This window comes from Schistocerca americana, chromosome 3 (genome assembly GCF_021461395.2).
Source record: "Schistocerca americana isolate TAMUIC-IGC-003095 chromosome 3, iqSchAmer2.1, whole genome shotgun sequence".
Classification (NCBI taxonomy): domain Eukaryota; kingdom Metazoa; phylum Arthropoda; class Insecta; order Orthoptera; family Acrididae; genus Schistocerca; species Schistocerca americana.
In genome coordinates this window covers 242,388,100-242,408,912 of record NC_060121.1, presented here as the reverse complement: position 1 = coordinate 242,408,912, position 20,813 = coordinate 242,388,100, and the positions used below count along the sequence as shown (strand labels likewise).

At 40.1% G+C, this 20,813-nt stretch overlaps 1 protein-coding gene across 1 annotated transcript in view; it reads left to right on the top strand.

The window, feature by feature from the left end:
- The window catches only part of LOC124606745 (condensin complex subunit 2), a 195,570-nt gene that overhangs the window by 88,280 nt on the left and 86,477 nt on the right, over positions 1 to 20,813 (top strand). The window contains exon 5 of the mRNA XM_047138782.1: positions 10,396 to 10,642. Coding sequence (XP_046994738.1) covers positions 10,396 to 10,642 — 247 coding nt within the window. The remainder of the gene's footprint in view (positions 1 to 10,395; positions 10,643 to 20,813) is intronic.

Genomic DNA, 20,813 nt, shown 5'->3' with positions numbered 1-20,813 from the left:
TGCATTGTGTGTAATGGAGGTGGAAGGGGAAGTGGTGAAAAAAAAAAAAAAAAAAACAACAGGTCAGGAAATGACAGGTGTGGAAAATTAAAATTGAGTGAAGAAAGGAGTGGTTACTGTGAAGAAATGCTGAGATGGAAGTAATTAACGTAAATTGAGGCCAGGCGTGTGGCGAGAACCAAGGACATGTTGTAGTGCTAGTTCCCACCCGTGGAGTTCTGAGACACTGGTGTCAAGCAGGAAGAATCTAGGTGGCACATGTTGTGAAACAGACACCGAGGTCAAGACTGTCACGCTGGGACATTGTGTGTTGCACACCTTCTGCCTATACCCATTCATCCTGGTGATAAATGGGTGGCAGTCATGTTTATGTAAAAGGCTGTACATAACAGCTGGTCTATAATGCGTTCTTTCACAGTGGCTCTACCTTTGGTAGTATATGTTTTGCCAGTTGCAGGGCTGGAATGGGTAGTGGTAGGAGGGTGCACAGGGCAAGGCTTGCAGTGGGGCTGCTGTCACAGACATAGGAGCCATAGGGTAGGGAGATGGTCACAGAAGGAGCATAGGGTCTGACAAGGTTGATGCGAAGACTGGGAGAGCAATGTAAAGCTATTCTAGGTGCAGTGGGCAAAAGCTCAGACAGAATGGATCTTATTTCGGAGCATGATTTAAGGAAGTCATGGCCTTGCTGAAGTAGCTGATTAATACATTCAAGATCGGGACAATAGTGAGTGACAAGTGGTGTGCTCCAATGTTGTTTTTTGGAGGGATCAGCAATACCAGGATTGGATGTGATGGCCCAAGAAATCTGCTTCCGAACTAAGCTGCTGGGGTAATTATGTCCAGTGAAGGCTGCTGCTGAGAATGACGGTGTGTTGCTGTAAAGAGTCTCCATCCGAACAAACACGTCTGCCTGAAATGCCAAGCCTGTATGGGAGGGAACATGGAAAGGATGGCAAATGTCAAAATGTAAGTACTGTTGCTTGTTAGTAGGTTCAGTGTGGGTGGAAGGGTGTAGCTGGCCTTTCGTGAGGATGAGATCAACATTGAGGAAAGTGGCATGGGATTTGGAGGGATAGGACCATGTGAAATTTAATTGGGAGAAAGTATTTAGATATTCCAGGAATTTTAATAGATCAGCCTCACCATGAGTCCATATGGCAAAGATGTAACCAATGTGTCTAAACCAAACCAGGGACTGAAGGCTTATGGATTCCAGGAAAGCCCCCCTCCAAGTGACCCATGAAAGGGCCGGCATAGGAAGGAGGCATCCAGGTTTCCATGGCCGTACCCCTGATTTGTTAGTATGTCTGCTTCTCAAAGGTGAAGTAATAACTGTTAGGTGTAAAGTTGATTAAGATGAGCCAGAAGGATGTCATAGATTTGGTATCAAATGGGTATTGACTGAGGAAATATTCAGCAGCAGAAAGACCATGTATGTGGGGGATGTTGGTATAGAGGAAGACAGCATCAGTGGTGCCAAGCAAGATGTGTAGTGAGTGTGGGACAGACATGGATGTTAGACAATCTAGAAAGTGGTTGTTCTCTTTACTATAGGAGTGAAGTCTGTACTATGGGTTGCATGTGTGACCAGCTAAGGCAGATATACATTCAGTGGGTGCTTTGAAGCCAGCAACTATAGGATGGCCAGGAAGATTGAGTTGGTGGAATTTAAGAAGAAGGTAAAAGGTGAGGACTGCATGCTTTAAGTGGGGTAAGAAGTTCCATGCATTTGGGTGTAAGTCCTCGTGAGGGGCCTGAGGTTTCTAGGAGGGACTGCAGGGCAGTGTGGATTACAGGGACGGGATCTTGATAGCAGACTGCTGGCCTAGATCTTCACTAACAAACTCCTGTTGGTCACGTACCACATTGGTAGATCCTTTGTCTGCTGGGAGGATAATAATGGGGTCATTAGCTTTTAGGGAATGCAGAGCCTGGAGTTCTACAGAGGACAGGTTAGGATCATGTTGTAAGGACCCGAGGAAGGGTTGAGAAACAATGCTGTATGTGAGAAATTCTTGGAATGCTTTTAAGGGATGATTTTGATGTAGTGGTAATGGTATCGTGGTCAGAACTGTTAAAGACAGGATTGAATGCCATGTTTGCTGTTGGAAAAGCTTTGGGATTTGGTTGCAAAGTGATTTTTCCAGTTGACATTATGTGTAAAGGAAAGTAGCTCCTTCACCAAAGCAGCATGATTAAATGCAGGTTTAGTGCTGAAAGTGAGACCTGTGGATAATGTAGATAATTCAGCAGGGGAGTGAGCTTTAGACGAGAAGTTGAGAACACACTATTGTGAGTGATTCTTGTGATTTTGAGTTATTACTGGTCTGGGAGGCAGTAGTGAAGGCTGAAGGCTGTGGGATGTTAAGGAGGTTGGCTGAGCTCGGTTTGTAGGAGAGAGGAGTGGTTGACGGTGTGGCAGTTTGGGAAACTGCAGAGGGGCAGGAAGGGGAACACTGCTATTGAGGTAGTTTAAAAGAAGGTGGGATAGCTTTATGAGGTGATATCTAGCATGTTGTTGCAGTCTGAAGTTGGCTTGGCAGATGATACCATCCAAGGAAACGTGAAGGGCAGGTAGCAGCAGGATTTTGTAGAAGAAGAGTAGTCTGGTGGAGTGGAGACTGGCAGATGAGGCATATAGGTCACAGATTAGTCGGGTAAGTGCAAGAGATTGCTGTATTTTAAACTGTAAAAGAGGCTGGTGTAGAGTAGGATTACATCCAGAAACGAGGACTTTCAGTGTTAAGCCTTTGGGAGTAACTCCAAGGGACATGCAGATTTCAAGAAACAGAATAATGGGACCTTAATTTTGACAGTGCAAAAGCACATTTTCGAAAAGAATGGATCTAATATGTAATGGGATTCATCATGGCAAGAAAGGACACTTTGGAGTGTCAGAAATAGGGGGGAGGGGGGTGGCAAAAACGACAGGTGGAGGGTGCAAAAAGACAGAAAAAGAGGGTGAAAATTTGAAAAAATCAGAGAAATTCACACAAAACTTGTGAGTACAAACAATGGTTAACAAGAGGTAATGCGTGGGTGAGAATTTCTCACCACAAGAGTGGTCTATATGGCCTGAAAAAATGACTGGAAAAGAAATAAAAGGAATAGGGAAAGTCATGAAAGGAGATAAAATTTTAAAAAACTAGGCAGACAGGAAGAGAAAGTCACGGCAGAAAATATAAACTACTCTGCTTGGCAAATAAAGTGATGTAGGAGACAGCAGGAAAAGCTGCTAAGAGCAGTTTGGCGAAAAACACATGCACAAAAGCAGGAAAGAACTGCATATTACCACGGTAAGTGGAGTATAGGAAAGTAAATAGCTGTCAAATTTGCAAATAAATTAGTGAAAGACGATCGGGAGAAGGCACAGCAGTGTAGTGTACTGTAAACAAATTATTATAGGCAAATTCATAAATAACAGTGTAATTGCTATTTACAAATTTGCAAATAACAATGGCCCGTCTATGTCCTACTACATCGTCTTCGAGGGGCAGACATACAAACAAATCAGGGGTACAGCCATGGGAACCTGGATGCCTCCTTCATATGCCAGCCTTTTACAGCCATGGGAACCTGGATGCCTCCTTCATATGCCAGCCTTTTCGTGGGTCACTTGGAAGGGGCTTTCCTGGGGTCCATAAGCCTTCAGCCCCTGGTTTGGTTTAGACACATTGGTTACATCTTTGCCATGTGGACTCATGGTGAGGCTGATCTATTAAAATTCCTGGAATATCTAAATACTTTCTCCCAATTAAATTTCACATGGTCCTATCCCTCCAAATCCCATGCCACTTTCCTCAATGTTGATCTCATCCTCACGAAAGGCCAGCTACACACTTCTACCCACATTGAACCTACTAACAAGTAACAGTACTTACATTTTGACATTTGCCATCCTTTCCGTGTTCCCTCCCGTACAGGTTTGGCATTTCAGGCAGACATGTTTGTTCGGATGGAGACTCTTTACAGCAATACACTGTCATTCTCAGCAGCAGCCTTCATTGGACGAATTACCCCAGCAGCTTAGTTCGGAAGCAGATTTCTTGGGCCATCACATCCAATCCTGGTATTGCTGATCCCTCCAAAAAACAACATTGGAGCACACCACTTGTCACTCACTATTGTCCCGATCTTGAATGTATTAATCAGCTACTTCAGCAAGGCCATGACTTCCTTAAATCATGCTCCAAAATAAGATCCATTCTGTCTGAGCTTTTGCCCACTGCACCTAGAATAGCTTTACATTGCGCTCCCAGTCTTTGCATCAACCTTGTCAGACCCTATGCTCCTCCTGTGACCATCTCCCTACCCTATGGCTCCTATGTCTGTGACAGCAGCCCCACTGCAAGCCTTGCTCTGTGCACCCTCCTACCACTACCCATTCCAGCCCTGCAACTGGCAAAACATATACTACCAAAGGTAGAGCCACTGTGAAAGAACGCATTATAGACCAGTTGTTATGTACGGCCTTTTACATAACCATGACTGCCACCCATTTATCACCAGGATGAATGGGTATAGGCAGAAGGTGTGCAACACACAATGTCCCAGTGAGGAACGTGCTCTGTAACATGACAGTCTTGACCTCGGTGCCTGTTTCACAACATGTGCCATCTAGATTCTTCCCCCTTGACACTAGTGTCTCAGAACTCCACAGGTGCACAGGTGGGAACTAGCACTACAACATGTCCTTGGTCCTCGCCCCCCACCTGGATTCAGTTTAAGTTAATTCCTTCCATCTCAGCATTTCTACACAGTAACCACTTCCTTCTTCACTCCATTTTAATTTTCTATGTTTGTCATTGTGACCTGTCTATTTTTGCTGTCCCCTCTCCCAACTCTGAACATACAACACACTTACCTTTTCACCCTTATTAACTCATGCATGATGTTTTAGTACTAATCACATCTTGCATATTATCCTGTCTTCCAATTTTAAGCTATCAGATTTTGAAATCTTGTCCAGAGCAGTCCCCAACAATCAATCTGACTCACTCATCCCGTACGGTAAGTCTCCCCTGATCTGGGGCTCTAGGTGACCTTTCTAAACTGTATCCCTTTTTCTAAACCTCTCCAGACCTCTTCTTTCCCCTTCTACTCTTCTGCCAGAAGGAGGATCCACTGGCTCTGAAAACTTGTAAAAGTTAAACCTTTTTGCGTGTGCGTTCTCCTGCCGCTGCTTGGTGAGTAGATCTTTTTATCTATCCATTTATACTATGTTGTCAATAATTACTCATCTAGAGTAGATTGATGTGTGACCCGTAGACATGTGTAAAAGAACACTGTTTTCTGTTACATATGTATGTACTACACACCAGTCTGCTATAGGCGAGCGACTGCCTTTCCATTATTTTACGCACTGAAACTTGATCTGGTTCTTCCTGTTCTCAGATACTGTCAGCCCAGAAGTATTGGTGGAGTTCATGTTGCAGCAAAGATTGACTTAACGACAATATCTCTGACTCCCATCAGTTTATCCTATAGAACATGATTCCTGTGGCACTTTCATAGCTATTATTTGCACATGATGTAAGGAGGCTTTCTGTTGCAATCATCTGCAGTAGCTATCTCCTCTATGTGATGATGCAAACAGGTGATGACAAATTTTATAGAACAGCAAAAACTAAAAAATACTATCATTCCTACAATTCCACGTCATCGTGATTTATTTCCCAATGTGTTTGTTAACAGAAGAAGAAAAATACAAATTAAAATATTGGTCGTAGGTTCTGAGAAATGTTCTATGGTAGATGTATGCGAATTAGATGTATCTGCACATCAAACACAAGTTGCATTTGAATGAATGGGGTAAGCGTCTTCTGTGGAAAAATAAAAATAATTAAAAAACAATCAAACTTAGGAAAACAGTTTTCCACAAAGTTTTTTGGACTATAGCATTTTCAGCATAGACACACAAAGGCATAAACCTTCTGGCAACACCGCAGAAGACAGAGATTCAAAACATTCCCAAATGCCCGGTAAATTATTAGTAAAAAAGAACAATCAGGTGGATTTCTAGAAGAGAGTATTTCTCACATGCATTATGAATAAACTTGAGTTCTGGGTTGAAGAGACTTGTACTTTTTATTTAAATAATAATAAAATTGTAAGTGTTTATTGTAAAAAGATAAACAGTGGTGGTGGTGTGGCGTTTCATGTTAGAAATAATAGTCAGTGTGAAAAAATTGAGTGTATAATGTTGCTTTTGAGATGAACTTTGAAGCAGTAAAAATAAAGCTATTCATGTGCAACACAATAATAGTTCCCTATATAGATCTGGTGAAACTCTCAACAAACATAAAATCTGCCTCTTCAGGCTTTCCTGGCAAATATGTTCAATATATGGCTTTCGTGTCTTTTGCTGGATTAAATTTTGTGCACCCCACTCAAATATTTCCTCAAAGCGATGGGAAGACATTGTTAGATGATGGCTGCCCATTATTGCTAGTAATTAGCAACTGCCTAAGTCAGCACTACTATTGCGTGTTATGAAGGTATTGTTTGAAAGTCACGCCTATGGAATTGAGTTGCTTATGGACAGATGACATAAGCATGTTCATAACTCCATATCAGAAGCTGAGATGTAGCTTTTTGTATATTTCTGACAACAGTTACACCACGACATAATGGAGGGTCCATCTAGCAGCAATTTTGATATGGCTCCCAGCCGCAGCGACACTCAGCACATGTGCAAAAGACCACATTTCAGCTCTCAGCTGGGTGCTTTCAAAATGCTACCACCATCTGTCTGCAACCAACTCTAACATGTATTTGTGACTTCAAAATAAGGCTTACATATTGGACTTTAGCATGCAGATACAGACAGTTTCTATTTGTCATCAGTAACAAGCAGCCACCATTTAACAATGTCAGGCAGTTGCCTCAAGGAAATATTGTGCGATAAACAGATTGTAAACAAGCTGCATACCTTAGAGCCATATAGTGAACAAAAAAGTGGTTATACAGGTAATAATAAGACATGTGAATACGAGGGTTGGAACTTAAATAGTGGCAACTATTTATTCACAACCGATACCAAAGAGTTACATGTTTGCACCTGTTACTGTCGTTCAAAGTTGTCACCAGCGTTGTGTAGAACCCGTTGCCAGTGATGTGGAAGGCGTAGTATACCGTTAGCAGAGCCTTTTCTGTTGATGGTGCGAATGGAGTGGTCTACTACCTGTCAAATCTCTGGAACAGTTATGAAGCGAATGCCACGAAGTGGTTCCTTCATTTTCGGAATCAAATCAAAGTCACAAGGACTTAAGTCCGGGGAGTATAGTGGATGGTACAGTACTTCCCAGTCCCATTGACCGGACAGAGCAACCACAGCTTGCACTGTATGCACCCGTACATTTTCGTGCAAAATGATGGGTGGGTTGCACAGAAAGTGTCGCCACTTCTTTTGCAAAGTTGGTCGCAGGTGATGCTCCAAAAACAAACAGTAATACTGTGCATTGATGGGCTAACGTGGGGGAATGTAATGTGTTAGGATAGCACCATCACAGTCATACATGAGAATCATCATAACTTTAGACGGCTCCATTCGCACCATCAACAGAACAGGCTCTGCTAACAGTGTATAAGCCTTCCACATCGCTGGCAACGGGCACCACACAATGCTGATGACTACTTTGAAGGACAGTAACAGGTGCAAACATGTAACTCTTTTGTATCGGTTGTGAATAAATAGTTGCCACTACTTAAGCCCCAACCCTCATATATGCTCTTCCAGCTGCAAACTTAATTGTGTTAGGTATTCTGGTATGTTACAGTACTAAAAAGATAACTATATAAATTCAAACCCACAGCATAACACCTTCCTCACAGATGTTCATTGTACATGTTGCCAGTAATTTAAATAGGGAAGAATTGGCAATTATAACTATTGGAAACTCTCTCTAATCATAAGGCTCTATCCATCGAGAATAATACAGATGATAAAATAGTGCCACAGAAGTACTTATTTATGAAAGAAACTGATTAAGGAGGTCCTTGCTCATAAACTAGCAGCATATATATGAGAACATTTTCATGAAATATTTAACCATAGTTTAAATCATATGTGCCTAGTTTTGAAACTGCTAAAGAAATCGGTCAATGAGAATAATCTTAAAATTCCTCTAATAGTCATCAAATTGATGGAACATGTGAAAGACTTTATAACCTGTATAGGGCCACCTATTCTCAGTACTCCCTGACAAAGTACAAAACCAGCAGAAAAGCACATGAAGAGCTCTTTAAAATATAAAAGCACAATTTTGCAATGTTCAGACAAGTGAATCCACTAATGATAGTGAAACAGCCTGGAGTATAGTAAATTAGAAAATATTAGAAAAGAGAGTATTTAGGCTTTGGTAATATAGCACTAAGAGAAAATGATATTGGTGAGTGCATCAAAAAGAGGACATAAGCTTTCGTAGAACAATATAGTAAGGCATGCGAGGGAAATCATGGATTGTCCAATACCAGGGATATTTTCAAGTAGATTGAGTGATTCATTTTTCCTGGTGAGAGTTCCGGAATGAGAGATCTTAAAAATTATTTCAAAGCTCAAAATAAAAACTTGCAATAGCTGAGATGACATAAAAAATTAAATTATTTAAAACGCAGAAATGAAATACTAAAACTATTATAATATTTAATAAAGAATTCAGTTAAACAAAGAACTTTCCATTACCTTTTTAAGGTCACTGAAATATAATCAGTGTATAAAGGGAGAGACAATGCTTGATTCACCTAATTACAGATCATTTTCATCTACCTCAACACTTGGCAGATTATTTGAAAGAGTAATTCTTGATCAAGTGTAATCTTTCTTCTGCTAAGTTGATTTGCTGAACAACTTGCAGCATGGATTCCATAATAACAGCAGTAACAACTTCCTTCCATGATGTTTTGAACAGACTGAACAATGGAAACAGTCATTGGGACTTGCCTAAATTAGTCTAAGACCTTCGATTCTGTGAATCATTGAATAATCTAATGCAAGTTAGACTCTTGTACGGTACACATGGAGTAGTACTAGATCTCTAAAATTATTATCTTCACAATATAAGACAAGGTGCCAAACTATATTATAAAAATGAAGGCAAGATCCTTACAATAAAATCATCAGACAAGAACTGCAATTGTCGAGCTAAAAAGGAAAGCATTCTTGTGCTATTTTTATTTCTTGTATGCATTAGTGATATATAACACCACTACAGAACTTGAAGTTCGTGAAACACATTGTCGAACATTATCAAGCAACTCCATGGAAATCCTATTCGGGACAAATTAAAACACTTAATAAAGAAGATATTTATGCTCACTGAAAGACTTATGAACTCCCTTAATCATAATACTATGTTAGAATATATACTCAGTGTCTGTATATTAGTGGTAGTAAATATTCATTTAATAATATGTGATGTGCTATTTTTTGTGTTACCATTATATTTGTGGTGTGATTATATTGGTTTAAATAAAAAAAGTTATGCTGACAACTGTGAAATTACTAAAAGCAAATTTTAAAAAGCTATTTGCAATATTTTGCTGCTTTATTTTGGCCAAAATGGAATAAAACTCACAAAATATCATTTGCACACCTTCCACTGCCAAACATATACATTACGTTTAGTTGATATTCCCTTGTAACTTTAACTGAGATGTAAGTTAACATATTGAACATACTGAAGCATTGAAATCTCTTGACATAATAAAGCTGCAGACCAGACTTGGATCAGTCCTGGACTTAGGCCATTAAAATCTCAAAGTTTCATTGCAGAGAGCTTCCACTCAAAAACTTGCAAGCCCACATTCCAATATTAGTCCAGAAGCATACCCTCTCTTTCCAAATGTTACTTGTAGAATGAACATGACAGTGAATTTAGACAAATTTGGGCTTGTACAAAGGGACACCAAGAATAATTTTTTGTGTTGACCATCAACAAACAGTATAGAATGAAGAGAAAATTCTGGAACACTGTATACCCCGACCTCAACCATACATTACTTGTGGAGTATAATTATAGATGTAGGTCACAGAATACTTTCACCTATAAAGTAGAAGTTTTCCATCTAGAAGTAGCCTCTTGCCTTTGATTAAGCCTTTCACTACTGCATTCTTTATCCCAGAAGTGCTAGTCCAGTGAGCTTATTGAGAATTTTTATGGACTTTCAAAGAATAGAAGAAAGGTGTTAACATATTAAGGTTGTCTTGAGTGGGTCTGCTGAAAAGAACGTTGTCTGGAAGAAACAAAAGACCTGATTTGTGTTCTCACCTTGTGAGCAGTTTCATCCTGTCAGGAAGTTTCATAACCATGTACACTCCATTAAGGAATTGAAATTTCATTCTGTTAAAAAATTGTTTCTGTTCTTTGATTGCTTAACCCTTTTTTCCCCCAGGAAAGAAAAGCAATCACAGATAATTCCCAGTCACTGGATGCTCCGTTGGTTCAAAATTATCAGCTACATCCATCATGTTTATATATGAGAAAAAAGTTTGCTGATTGTCGGCCAGGAAGTTCAAATTTACTGACAAGGGTTGAGGTGTATGATGATAGCTGCAAATTAAAATTTCTTCATTCAGAAAATTATTTTCCCAAAGGATGGAAGAACACAGACACCTACAAAGCATTCCCATCTATACAAGGTAATTGTGTCATTTGTTTGTATTTTACATAAAAAATATAAATGATGGTTTTGTTTATTAGCACCTTCCTTAAATCTATGAAGTAATCTTTAGCAAATATATCATGTGAAAACATTCTCATTCTGACATAGAAACTATAATGAGCAAGGCTCTGTCACAGTGTCTCAGTATTTTGAGACAAATACACATCTGGCCAGAAATATTTCAATACTTGGTGCTGTGACAGTTTTATTAATTTATTTTTGTATTTATTTATTTCTGCTATTAGCTGGATGGAAGTAAATATGATAGTGATATTTTTATCATATTACTTTGTGGACAGTTTTTGAAGTCATAAGGAAGCAACAAAGTGCTGTGACTAGAAAAGTAAATCATTCCGGTATCTCTTAAACATCCTGCAGGAGATTCTGCGATCAACTATAGATTTTGTGGTTATGGAGTAGAAATGCAATGTAATTTCACTAACACAGTATTATAAGGGCCTCATCAAAAGTGCCTGAGGGCAGGGATGGTGTCAGTATCACTGAAACGTTGTTTTTGTTGAATGGCACCTTATTTTTCAAGGAATATTGTTATCTGATCATTATTTCAGCTTAGTCACTCATCAAGGGATAAAACATAATATTTATATCTGATTTGGGTAAGCCATAGTGTAAAACTGTAAGTGGTAAAACATACCATCTACTCATCCAGGGGAAATTGTGTACTCCTCTGCTTGACAGTGTACGTCAGTGCACAGATTACATTATGTGACCTGTGTCATATGGTACATTCTCATGTATGAGCAAAGACAAACTTGTGAATTTATGGATATATTATTTGAATGTAGATGATTTGTGTTTTACATGGTGTCTTCAGGCGTTAATGAATTTTGCTCGGTCTCGGAGATCTAAGAAAGTAATCCATAATATTTTATTCCCTGGTGATAGGCTTAGCTCAGATGCTGTTTAGATATTAGAATAATTTAAATGCAGCTGAGGTATCTTCTTCAAAAGTTAGATGATCATCATGAAATTTATGTAAACTACAGAACATTGCACATCAAATGTGTTGTTTTTTTTTTATTTTGGTACATTTAACGGAATAACCTACAGCAAGTGTCATCATGACCTGTAGATGAGTCTTTTTATACAGCTTTTCAACGTTTTGATCTGTGAGCAACAGTGCATGATGACACAAACAGTCTGGTTGGTGAGGGTAGGGAGGAAGCTGGGGCAGGAAGGTGGAGGGATAGCAGGGTAGGGGTGGAGGGTCAGTAAACGCCAGTCTGGTCACAAGCATCACCTATTCCATCAGAGTCAGAGCTACATGTGAAATCAGTTATGTGATCTACAAGCTAAACTGCAACCACTGTGATGTGTTCTGTGTGGGCATAACATCCGAGAAGCTGTCTGTCTGCATGAATGCCCATTGACAAATGATGGTCAAGAAACAGCTGGAACACCCAGTCACTGAGCCCACTGCCCAACACAACATTCTTCATTTCAGTGTCTGCTTCACAGCCTGAGCCATCTGGATCCTTCTTAGCACCACCACTTTTCTGAACCGTGCAGGTGAGAACACTCCCTGCAATATATCCTACGTTTCCGTAATCTTCCAGCCCTCAACCTTCATTTGTCACTGCCCTCTTTCCACGTGTCCCCTTCCCTGTTCCCAACCCGACACTACACAGTCTTCTGTTTCACTAATGCACACAGTCTGTCTACTTCACTCCTACTTAATTTTCAACTGCAAAGTAATGAGTGGCAGAATACAAACATGACCATTCTTCTTTGGAAGATGATCCATATGCTGGATGTCCTTGAATTGCATTCATTAATGAAAGCAACGGTTAAAGTGCACGGTATAGTATTGCCAGATTGATGATTAATGGCATATGGAATACATTACCCCTACTGGCATTTTTGAAGATTTGATACTTTTTATGTGAAGATTTAACTATGAAATAACTTTGTAAAAGACTGATACAAAAAGAAGTGTATCAAAATTGTCATAAAAGATCCAACCAAGTTGGTCATAGATTTGCTACTGTGGTTGGAACAGGAGACTAAAACTACATGACAGAACCAGAGGTCAATCAAAGCAGTGAGTGGAAGGTGGTGATCCAGTAACAAAGAAGACAAAGCAGGTTTCATTACCCATATACTTTGTGATCAGGATGCAAAAGGCATTCTTCTGATTACCTTGTGAAGGGCAAAACAGTAATGGCAAATGTTACAGAAGTCTTCTGTATCAACCGGATGGACAAAAGGCCTGCATTGCTGAAGAATTTCAACAAGACACTGTGCCTGTTATGTTATGGAGGAACTGGGAAATTTGTAGTATAAATTGTTGCAGTTTCTTCACTAGTTACCAATTTTGGTACCCTCTGACCTTCACATATCCTCAGATTTGAAGAAATATATCTCTGGAAAATCATTTAGTATCACTGCCTCCAAGGATTGCACATGAGAGATGGAATGCACCTATGGGAAAACAGCGAACAAACTGGGCTGCTCTAAAAGAGAGCTATGATGAAATATAAGTGTGCTTATGATCTAAAAAAGAAAATGTTGTTTCATTGCCTGTTGAAAACTGTACTCCTTGCCCTTATACAGAACATGAATATTAAGTCCGCAGAGGTTAATGTAAAAAGCTATGTGGCATCGAGAAAAAATTCTCCTCAGTGCTTTGATGTGCCCCTATCTGTGAGATAGTACCAAAGCTGTCCACAGAAAGGAAAATGATTGGAGATTGTTGCTGGTGTTATTTCACTTTCACATTTATTTAATTAATCTATTGGTTATTAACTTTGGTGTCATATGTATTCTTTTCTATTAAGTATCATAAAAATGGTTTTCACCTATAATAAACCAGTTTATTAAAAGTGGACACATGATTTTCCTTTCTTGTTGTACAGCAGACCGGATAGTCATGTGTGCCTCAGAAATTTTCCTATATTTTTAGCTCAGTGCCATGGGCAGTAGAGTCAGGTGCCTTCAAGAAAGATCAGAACTGTTCAGCACAGCGCCTGGTCAGTAACAATTGTCGGTCTCAGTGAGAGATTATGTTCTCGCAAAGATAAGCCAATTGCATTATTAACTTTGTGAAGTATCATTAGACCTAAACTTACAGTACTTACATTTACATCAGTATTGTGCAGTCTTATTTAACAGTTATTAATAAATTCATTGAGCGTATCAATAATCAGCTACTTGTACAATTGTTAAGTAGACCGCAGCGCAGTAAAAAGTGTTTAAATGGTATAAAATTAACATTTTTTGTTAATTGAAGTGGGTCAGGAACAAATACTAAGTATGTGTACTGCATGTAAGTGTAGTAAATCCATTTTAAGGGATAAATTTTGTTCTCAGGGCTTAACGGGATGGTGGGATAGCAGTGGGTAGCTGGAGGGTAGAAGTGTGAGGGAAGGTAGCTCACTGGATTGTGGTTACGCACTTCACTCCTTTATAGGTCTGCATACTATAGAGCGAGCAGTCAGTTCCCTCATCTCTGTACCCACCAGAAAGTTCTATTGACTGTCGCCTACGAATCACTGGCGACGTAGAGCGCAGTTTGGTGTTTATTTTCCACAGAGTGCATTACCACTATGTGGAATACATACATAACTTACTAATGATACTAATGCAAAAAACATTTATGGAGAGAATTTACGTAAATTGCACACTGTTCTACATTGCTAGACAGTAAATTGATTTTTAGTCATCCTATATGACAGGTGCACTGTTCTTCCAGAGAAGGTGAGATCGCAGACCACAAACACTGCTAACTTTTTGGTTTACAGACAGAGCTATACTTCCTCAGCATTTCCATTACAAGAGTACACAAAATAACTCCACTGAGCTTGTGTTTGTGTGAGGAAGTCATTTTCAGTTTATTAAGTTAGTACTTATTTGCAGTTGTTAAGCGAGCTATTATGTAAGAAAGCTTAACACCTGGATCGAGGCTGCCAACTGTCTACCACATTGAAGACTCTGCCCCAAATTTGATATGCTGTCAATATATTACAATGTTGATTTTATTGCCTCTACTGTTAATGACTGGAATACTTTTCACAGCATGAGGGGTATCAAATGTGTCACATCAGCTTCAGCTCTCCTAACATTTGAAGAGGCTCAGATTGGCTCCCTCTACAATAGAGTAGGTCTCATAGGTGCTACAGAACTTCATATATTTCAACATAAGTCAAGCAATGCAGATTAATGTTCTAGATTTGAGCTCAGTCAGTCACATTCCGTCAGACATATTACACCCACCTCGCAAGATACAATGTGGGAAGTGCTATACTCAGTGCACCCCACTCTACAAGTGCCAGCAATTACTAAATGAAAGTGATTTATGCAGTATACTAGTAACACGATTATTAGTGAGAGAAGTGCCATAACTTTTCGACCATCCATTAATTCACCCACAGTGACTATAACACGGTTACTTGGCTGTACAACTCACTGTCTGTGATAGACAGCAGCAAAGTGCCACACTTTCAAATCCAGTCCCTTTCCAACCAACACTACGTAGATCACAGACATCACACACAAAAATTAAACTTCTCAGCCATTGTTTACGAGAATTTTTTTTTACATAAAAGCTCTCTTAACAATTACAAATAAGCGCTCAGTAAACTGAAAATAACTCCATTACATAAGCATGAGATCAGTGAAGTTATTTTGTTCCCTCACTTAATAGAAGGTGAGGAGAAATGCTAGGGAGATATATCACCCTAGCTTAACAGTTCTGAATCCACTGCCCATCGTGCCGAGCTACAAATGCAGAAAAATTTCTGAGGCGTGTTGGACTATACAGTCTGCTGGATTATTGTGACCTCGCTGTATGAAAGGACTGAAAAATGGGCAACTCTCATGGGTGGGGGAAGTTGCCTTTCCTAGAAGAACATTGCAGATGCCACACAGAATGGCTAAGAAGCAATTTCTCCTGTAGAAGTATAGGACCGTGTGCAGACATATATGTAGATTCTCTCTATATGTATTGCTTGTATTAGTATTATTAGTAACTCATATCCATATTTCATGTTGCGTTAATGCACATTGTGGAAATACCCCCATGTACACTGTGTCGTCAGTGACCTACAGGTGAGCTGTGGAAGAGTCAGTATCACTTTCTGAAATGCCCTGTGGCTGCTTCCTGTGACTTAGTGGGACAGCAAGAGGGGGGGAATCACCTGCTCACTATCAGTCTGCAGACCTGTGAAGGAGACCACAATCCATCTGTTTTAACTAGGAACACAAGGAAACACACAGCCATAAAAGAAATACACATTTATTGGATCAAAGAATGCCAACACCAAGAGTAAAATGTAGGTAGAGTCACAAAGTGACAACAACAGGAATATAGAGCAGATACTGACATGTCTCAGAAACACTTACCAACCAGGGCTAGAGTCAAGTATATAGCCTTATTAACACTCTGCCTCCATTTGGTGTTGCTGGCTTTGTGCTGCGTGTGCACAGCAGTCCTTTTGATTGTGGTTAGTGATGTTGCTGCCCCTGGCAGTTGCCTCGGGGTATCTGTGTGGGCGCCATTTGAATGTTGATAAACATTATGCTTGCCTTAGTGACCTTACTCGTGTCCACAGTAGGTGCAGTAGCTATTGGGTTACTAAACTTCTCCTTTCTTGCAAGAGGACAGACAGACAGCAAATGACATAAGGAAAATGAGAAAAAACATCAGTTGCCACTAACCTGAAAACATCTAAAAAGGGACCAGCAACATCAATGTGGAGTGTTTCCCAAGGCTGTGTAGGGGCTGTCATGGTGAAAGTACAAGGTGTGGCACTTCCTGCTGAACCGAACACTTGCGGTAGGCCACGACAACGTATTCCACCTCCCAGTCAATGCCCAACCAAAACACATGGAGGTACATGCAGAGTTCGGTGTGGGAAATCGCTCGGTGTCCCTTATGTAATAAACGAAGGACCTCCTGCTGCAGAGCCATTGGAACCACCAAGTGAGGAATGACTCCTTTCATTGCCAAAAGGATAATGCTGTCCAAGGAGGAGAGGAATGGTACAATGCATAGTAAATCTAAAGCAGATCTGATGCCTTGCCCAGCGAATGGTCAGGCCACCCATACTGGATCATACTTATGACTTGTCAGAGCACCGGATCCGGTGCCACAGCAGAGTCAACACGGGAACTGATGATGGGGAAGCCATTAACTGTCTCTCTTGCCTCTATATCCAGTTGAAAACAAAGCAATTCCTCCTGATCGAATGAGGACTCTGGGCCCACGGGGAGTCAGGACAGAGCATCTGTGTTCGGATGTTGCGACATGGGACAAAAATGGATCTTACGATTGTATCAGTACAAGAACAGAGCTCATCGCTGAAGATGATGAGAGAATTTGTGTGGTAAGGATGCTGACTGGCTAAACAGGGACTCTAAGGCCTTAGCATGGTAAATAAATGAAATTTTGCACCATTTAAGAACACATGAATTTCTTTAACATCAGTAATTAAATGGGATTTCACACAGTACAAGAACATGTGATTTCTTAAGACATAGAACAATAGCAAGAGTTTCCTTTTCCATATGAGAATAATGTTGCTAAGTCAAGGCGAGTGTTTTCCAAGCAAAGGCAATAGGCTGTTGGGAGCCATCTGAATGGCGATGGACCAGGACAGCTCACATCTCATAACATATGCTTGCCAGGTTGAAATGTTGCAAGAAATAATGCACTGAGATGACTATGCTCAAGTTGCAGATGGATGCTCACAAGCTGCAGACCAAACAAAATAAGCATGTTTATGTGGTGACATATGCGAAGGATGGGTGATAGCAGCCACTCTGGGAATAAAATTTCGACAGTATGCCACTTTGCTACGAAAAGCCTGAAGTCCTTGGATTTAGTCATATGGGGAAAAGCCATAATGACAGTGGCATGTTCCATGCCGCTGCTGTGGGACTTTTTTTACATTCACAGCAAGAGGCCCGCTAATGCTTTACGGCAAGAGAGGTCAACCAAGGAAGTGACGTTCACTGTTCCTGCTGCCAATGAAGTGTTTGTCTGCATCAGCAGGTTGACTTGTTTGTGCTGATGCTACCTCCTCTTCCCCCAGTGCATTTGGCTTCATGTGATGGGGCTGCACGCTTTCAACAACGGTGACATCACAGCAAACCTCTAATTGACAGCCCGCAGCATAGGAGACCTCAAACATCTATGCAATATCCAAAACCTCCTCAAGCTGAGGAGCACGTTGACACGCCTCTTTATTTGGGGTTGAATGAACGATCGCATCTCTGACTCTGGCATCCACGTGCTGCTCCTGAGACATTGTGACAAATCGACACTTATACAGTTATGAAACTCATCTGCACACATTCATTGTGATTACTGTGGCTGTCAGCAACATTAATAAGTTTCAACACATGCAGCATCACATGTGTAAGCTTGTGGTGATTGGTGGACAGAAAACTACACACATCGTGAAAAGAAAGCAACACTGGTTGTTCCAGAGGAGCTAACTGTGATAGAAAGTATTCGTACGATGGGGTTCCGCGGTAAGAAAAGAGCTTTACAGACTTCCTTGTTGACCGCTTGAAAAGCCATGAAATATTGGTGAAGCCACTTCTGGTAAGTGTCCCAGTCTTCAGTGGATTCCTCAAACGGGAAGAACAGTGGCAAGTGAACGGCTGGCGGTGGAGCCTGTGTCAACGTACCCATCATCATTCCAACATGTCCGTATATGTATGTTGTTGTTGCAGATGTAACTTGAGTGAGACCTCCATAGAAGAGCTGAATGGCAGAAAAGTCACAGAATTTGAAATGCATAAAAATTCCACCCTCCCTCATTGCCACTTCTGTTCCAAGAACACAAGGAAACACATGGCATTAAAAGAAACCCAGATTTATTGGGTCATGGAGTGACAACAACAAGAAAACAGAGCAGATAGTTACACAGCTTGGAAATTTTAACAGCTAAGGGCACAGAGGCTTATCTACATCCTTACAAAAACACTGTCTCTATCTAGTGACGATGCTACTCCTGGCAGCCACCTCAGGTATAATTGGGGGCACCATTTGAATGTCGGTGCACACTATGCGTGGCTTAATGGCCTGACTTGCTTCTGCAGTAGGTTTAGTAACCGGTATGTTATTCCACTGGTGACCTACCTTCCCTGCCACTTCTTCTCTCCACTCTCCCACCACCTTGTTACACCTGCAGAAAAAAAATTATCCCTTAATATGTCTCTACTGCATTGAGATGGGGTACACATATTCAATATTAGTTCTTAACTGCTTTAAATAACAATAAACAATAATTTGATAACATTAAAACACTTTTTTTAATAATCTATGATTTTTTCATCCCTGCAACACAAACTGTTAGTCCTACAGAAAAAATTAATTGTACCTTATTTGGTGGGAAATTTGATGTAATTTAATTTTGTCCTGGGCATCATTTTGGCTAAAAACTATAGTTTCAGAGTTATTCAAGAAAAACAAAAAAGTGACCATTACACTCATTGTGTGACTACATAAGTTTTCTCTCGTATTTGACTTTTCTTGATTGTTCTTGGCTGGGCTATCTGGAAGATTAAAAGTAGCAAAGATTAAGGACGGATTGTCACAGATAATTAAGACAGCAATTGTGCTGCAGTTTCTGGCTTACACTGTTTACTTAAATTATTGGTGCACAACCTCAGAAGAACCATCACCTGTGGGGGAAAAAATAGTAAAGTACTTGAAGTAGTGAGGTGGAGAATGCTGTGGAAAACAAGAAGGCCCCAAGAGAGGAAAAATATTAAAAATTGAAATGCTTAAAGTAGGAGGAAAAGATCTGTTAGAAGCTACAACAATATTCATAAACAAATATATTGATTCCATGCTAAAAATCTGGAAAATGCTGAAATGTTAGTTTTATTCAAGGAAAGGGACAGACAAAAATGTTGAATTATTGTCCTGCAAATTTTGTAATGCAAATTCATATATCTTTGAGTAAGGTCGTAACTGAGCAACACTATGAACAACTAGACTTCTACTAACCAGTTGAATAAGCTGAATATTGCCAAGACTTCTTTACTGTTGGTGATATCCAGAGCATTCGACTATTCTTTGAAAAGACCTTGAGGTATAACATCAAGATACATCTAACATTCATTGACTTAGGACTATTAAGGTACCAAAAGGCTAGATTGCTACTCACCATATAGTGGAGATGTTGATTTGCAGACAGGTGCAACAAAAAGACTACAGTCATTATTCCATTCTGGATTTTCCGTTGTTTTACTCATTGACTTCCCTGTTGTTACAAAACATTTGAGTCAGTAAAGATGTGGGCAATTCTGCAAGCTCTTAAAATTATCAGTGGTAATCAGAAGCGTGTAAGGTTTTTAGAAACAGGTGACAGTGACCATCAGAGTAATTGAAGACCCCATCACAGATATCATCCTAATAGCCAAAGGAATTTGCCAGGAGGACATAATAGCTCCAAAGTTGCTTGTTCCAGCTGTGGAAGATATATTCAAAAGTGTGGAATGGGATAATAGAGGGATCAAAATCAGTGGCTAGTGCCTGAACCACCACTGATTTATTGATAGCATTGTGCATGTAAGTGAAAATCTAACAGAACTAATAATTATGAGTGAAGAACTGAAAGTTGATTGTATGGAAATTGGATTGGATATAAATAGAGGTACTTCTGAGTCCAGACATCCAACTAGCACTTGGATGGGTGACCGTCCGGTCTGCCGAGTGCTGTTGGCAAGCGGGGTCCACTCAGCCTTTGTGAGGCAAATTGAGGAGCTACTTGACTGAGAAGTAGTGGCTCAGGTCACAAGAACTGGCCAACAGCCGGGAGAGCAGTGTGCTGACAACATGCGCCACCTTATCGCATCCAGTGATGCCCCTGGGCTGAGAGGATGACACAGCAGCCAGTCGGTACCATTGGGCCTTCCAAGGCCGGGTCAGACAGAGCATTGAAGTTCCTTGAAAATATTTACTTTAACCAATAAATTCAATTTGGAAAAACTGACCAAAAAGCAGAAATTCTGCAAAGAATAAGTTGGAGTTGGACAGAATCTTTACCAATAAGAATGTTCCAATGAATCTAAAAATAATAATAATAATAATAATAATAATATGAAAGGTTGCAATACCTATGGCCTACCTAAAATTTATGGTCTAGAAAAACTGGTTCAGACGAAGGCCAGTG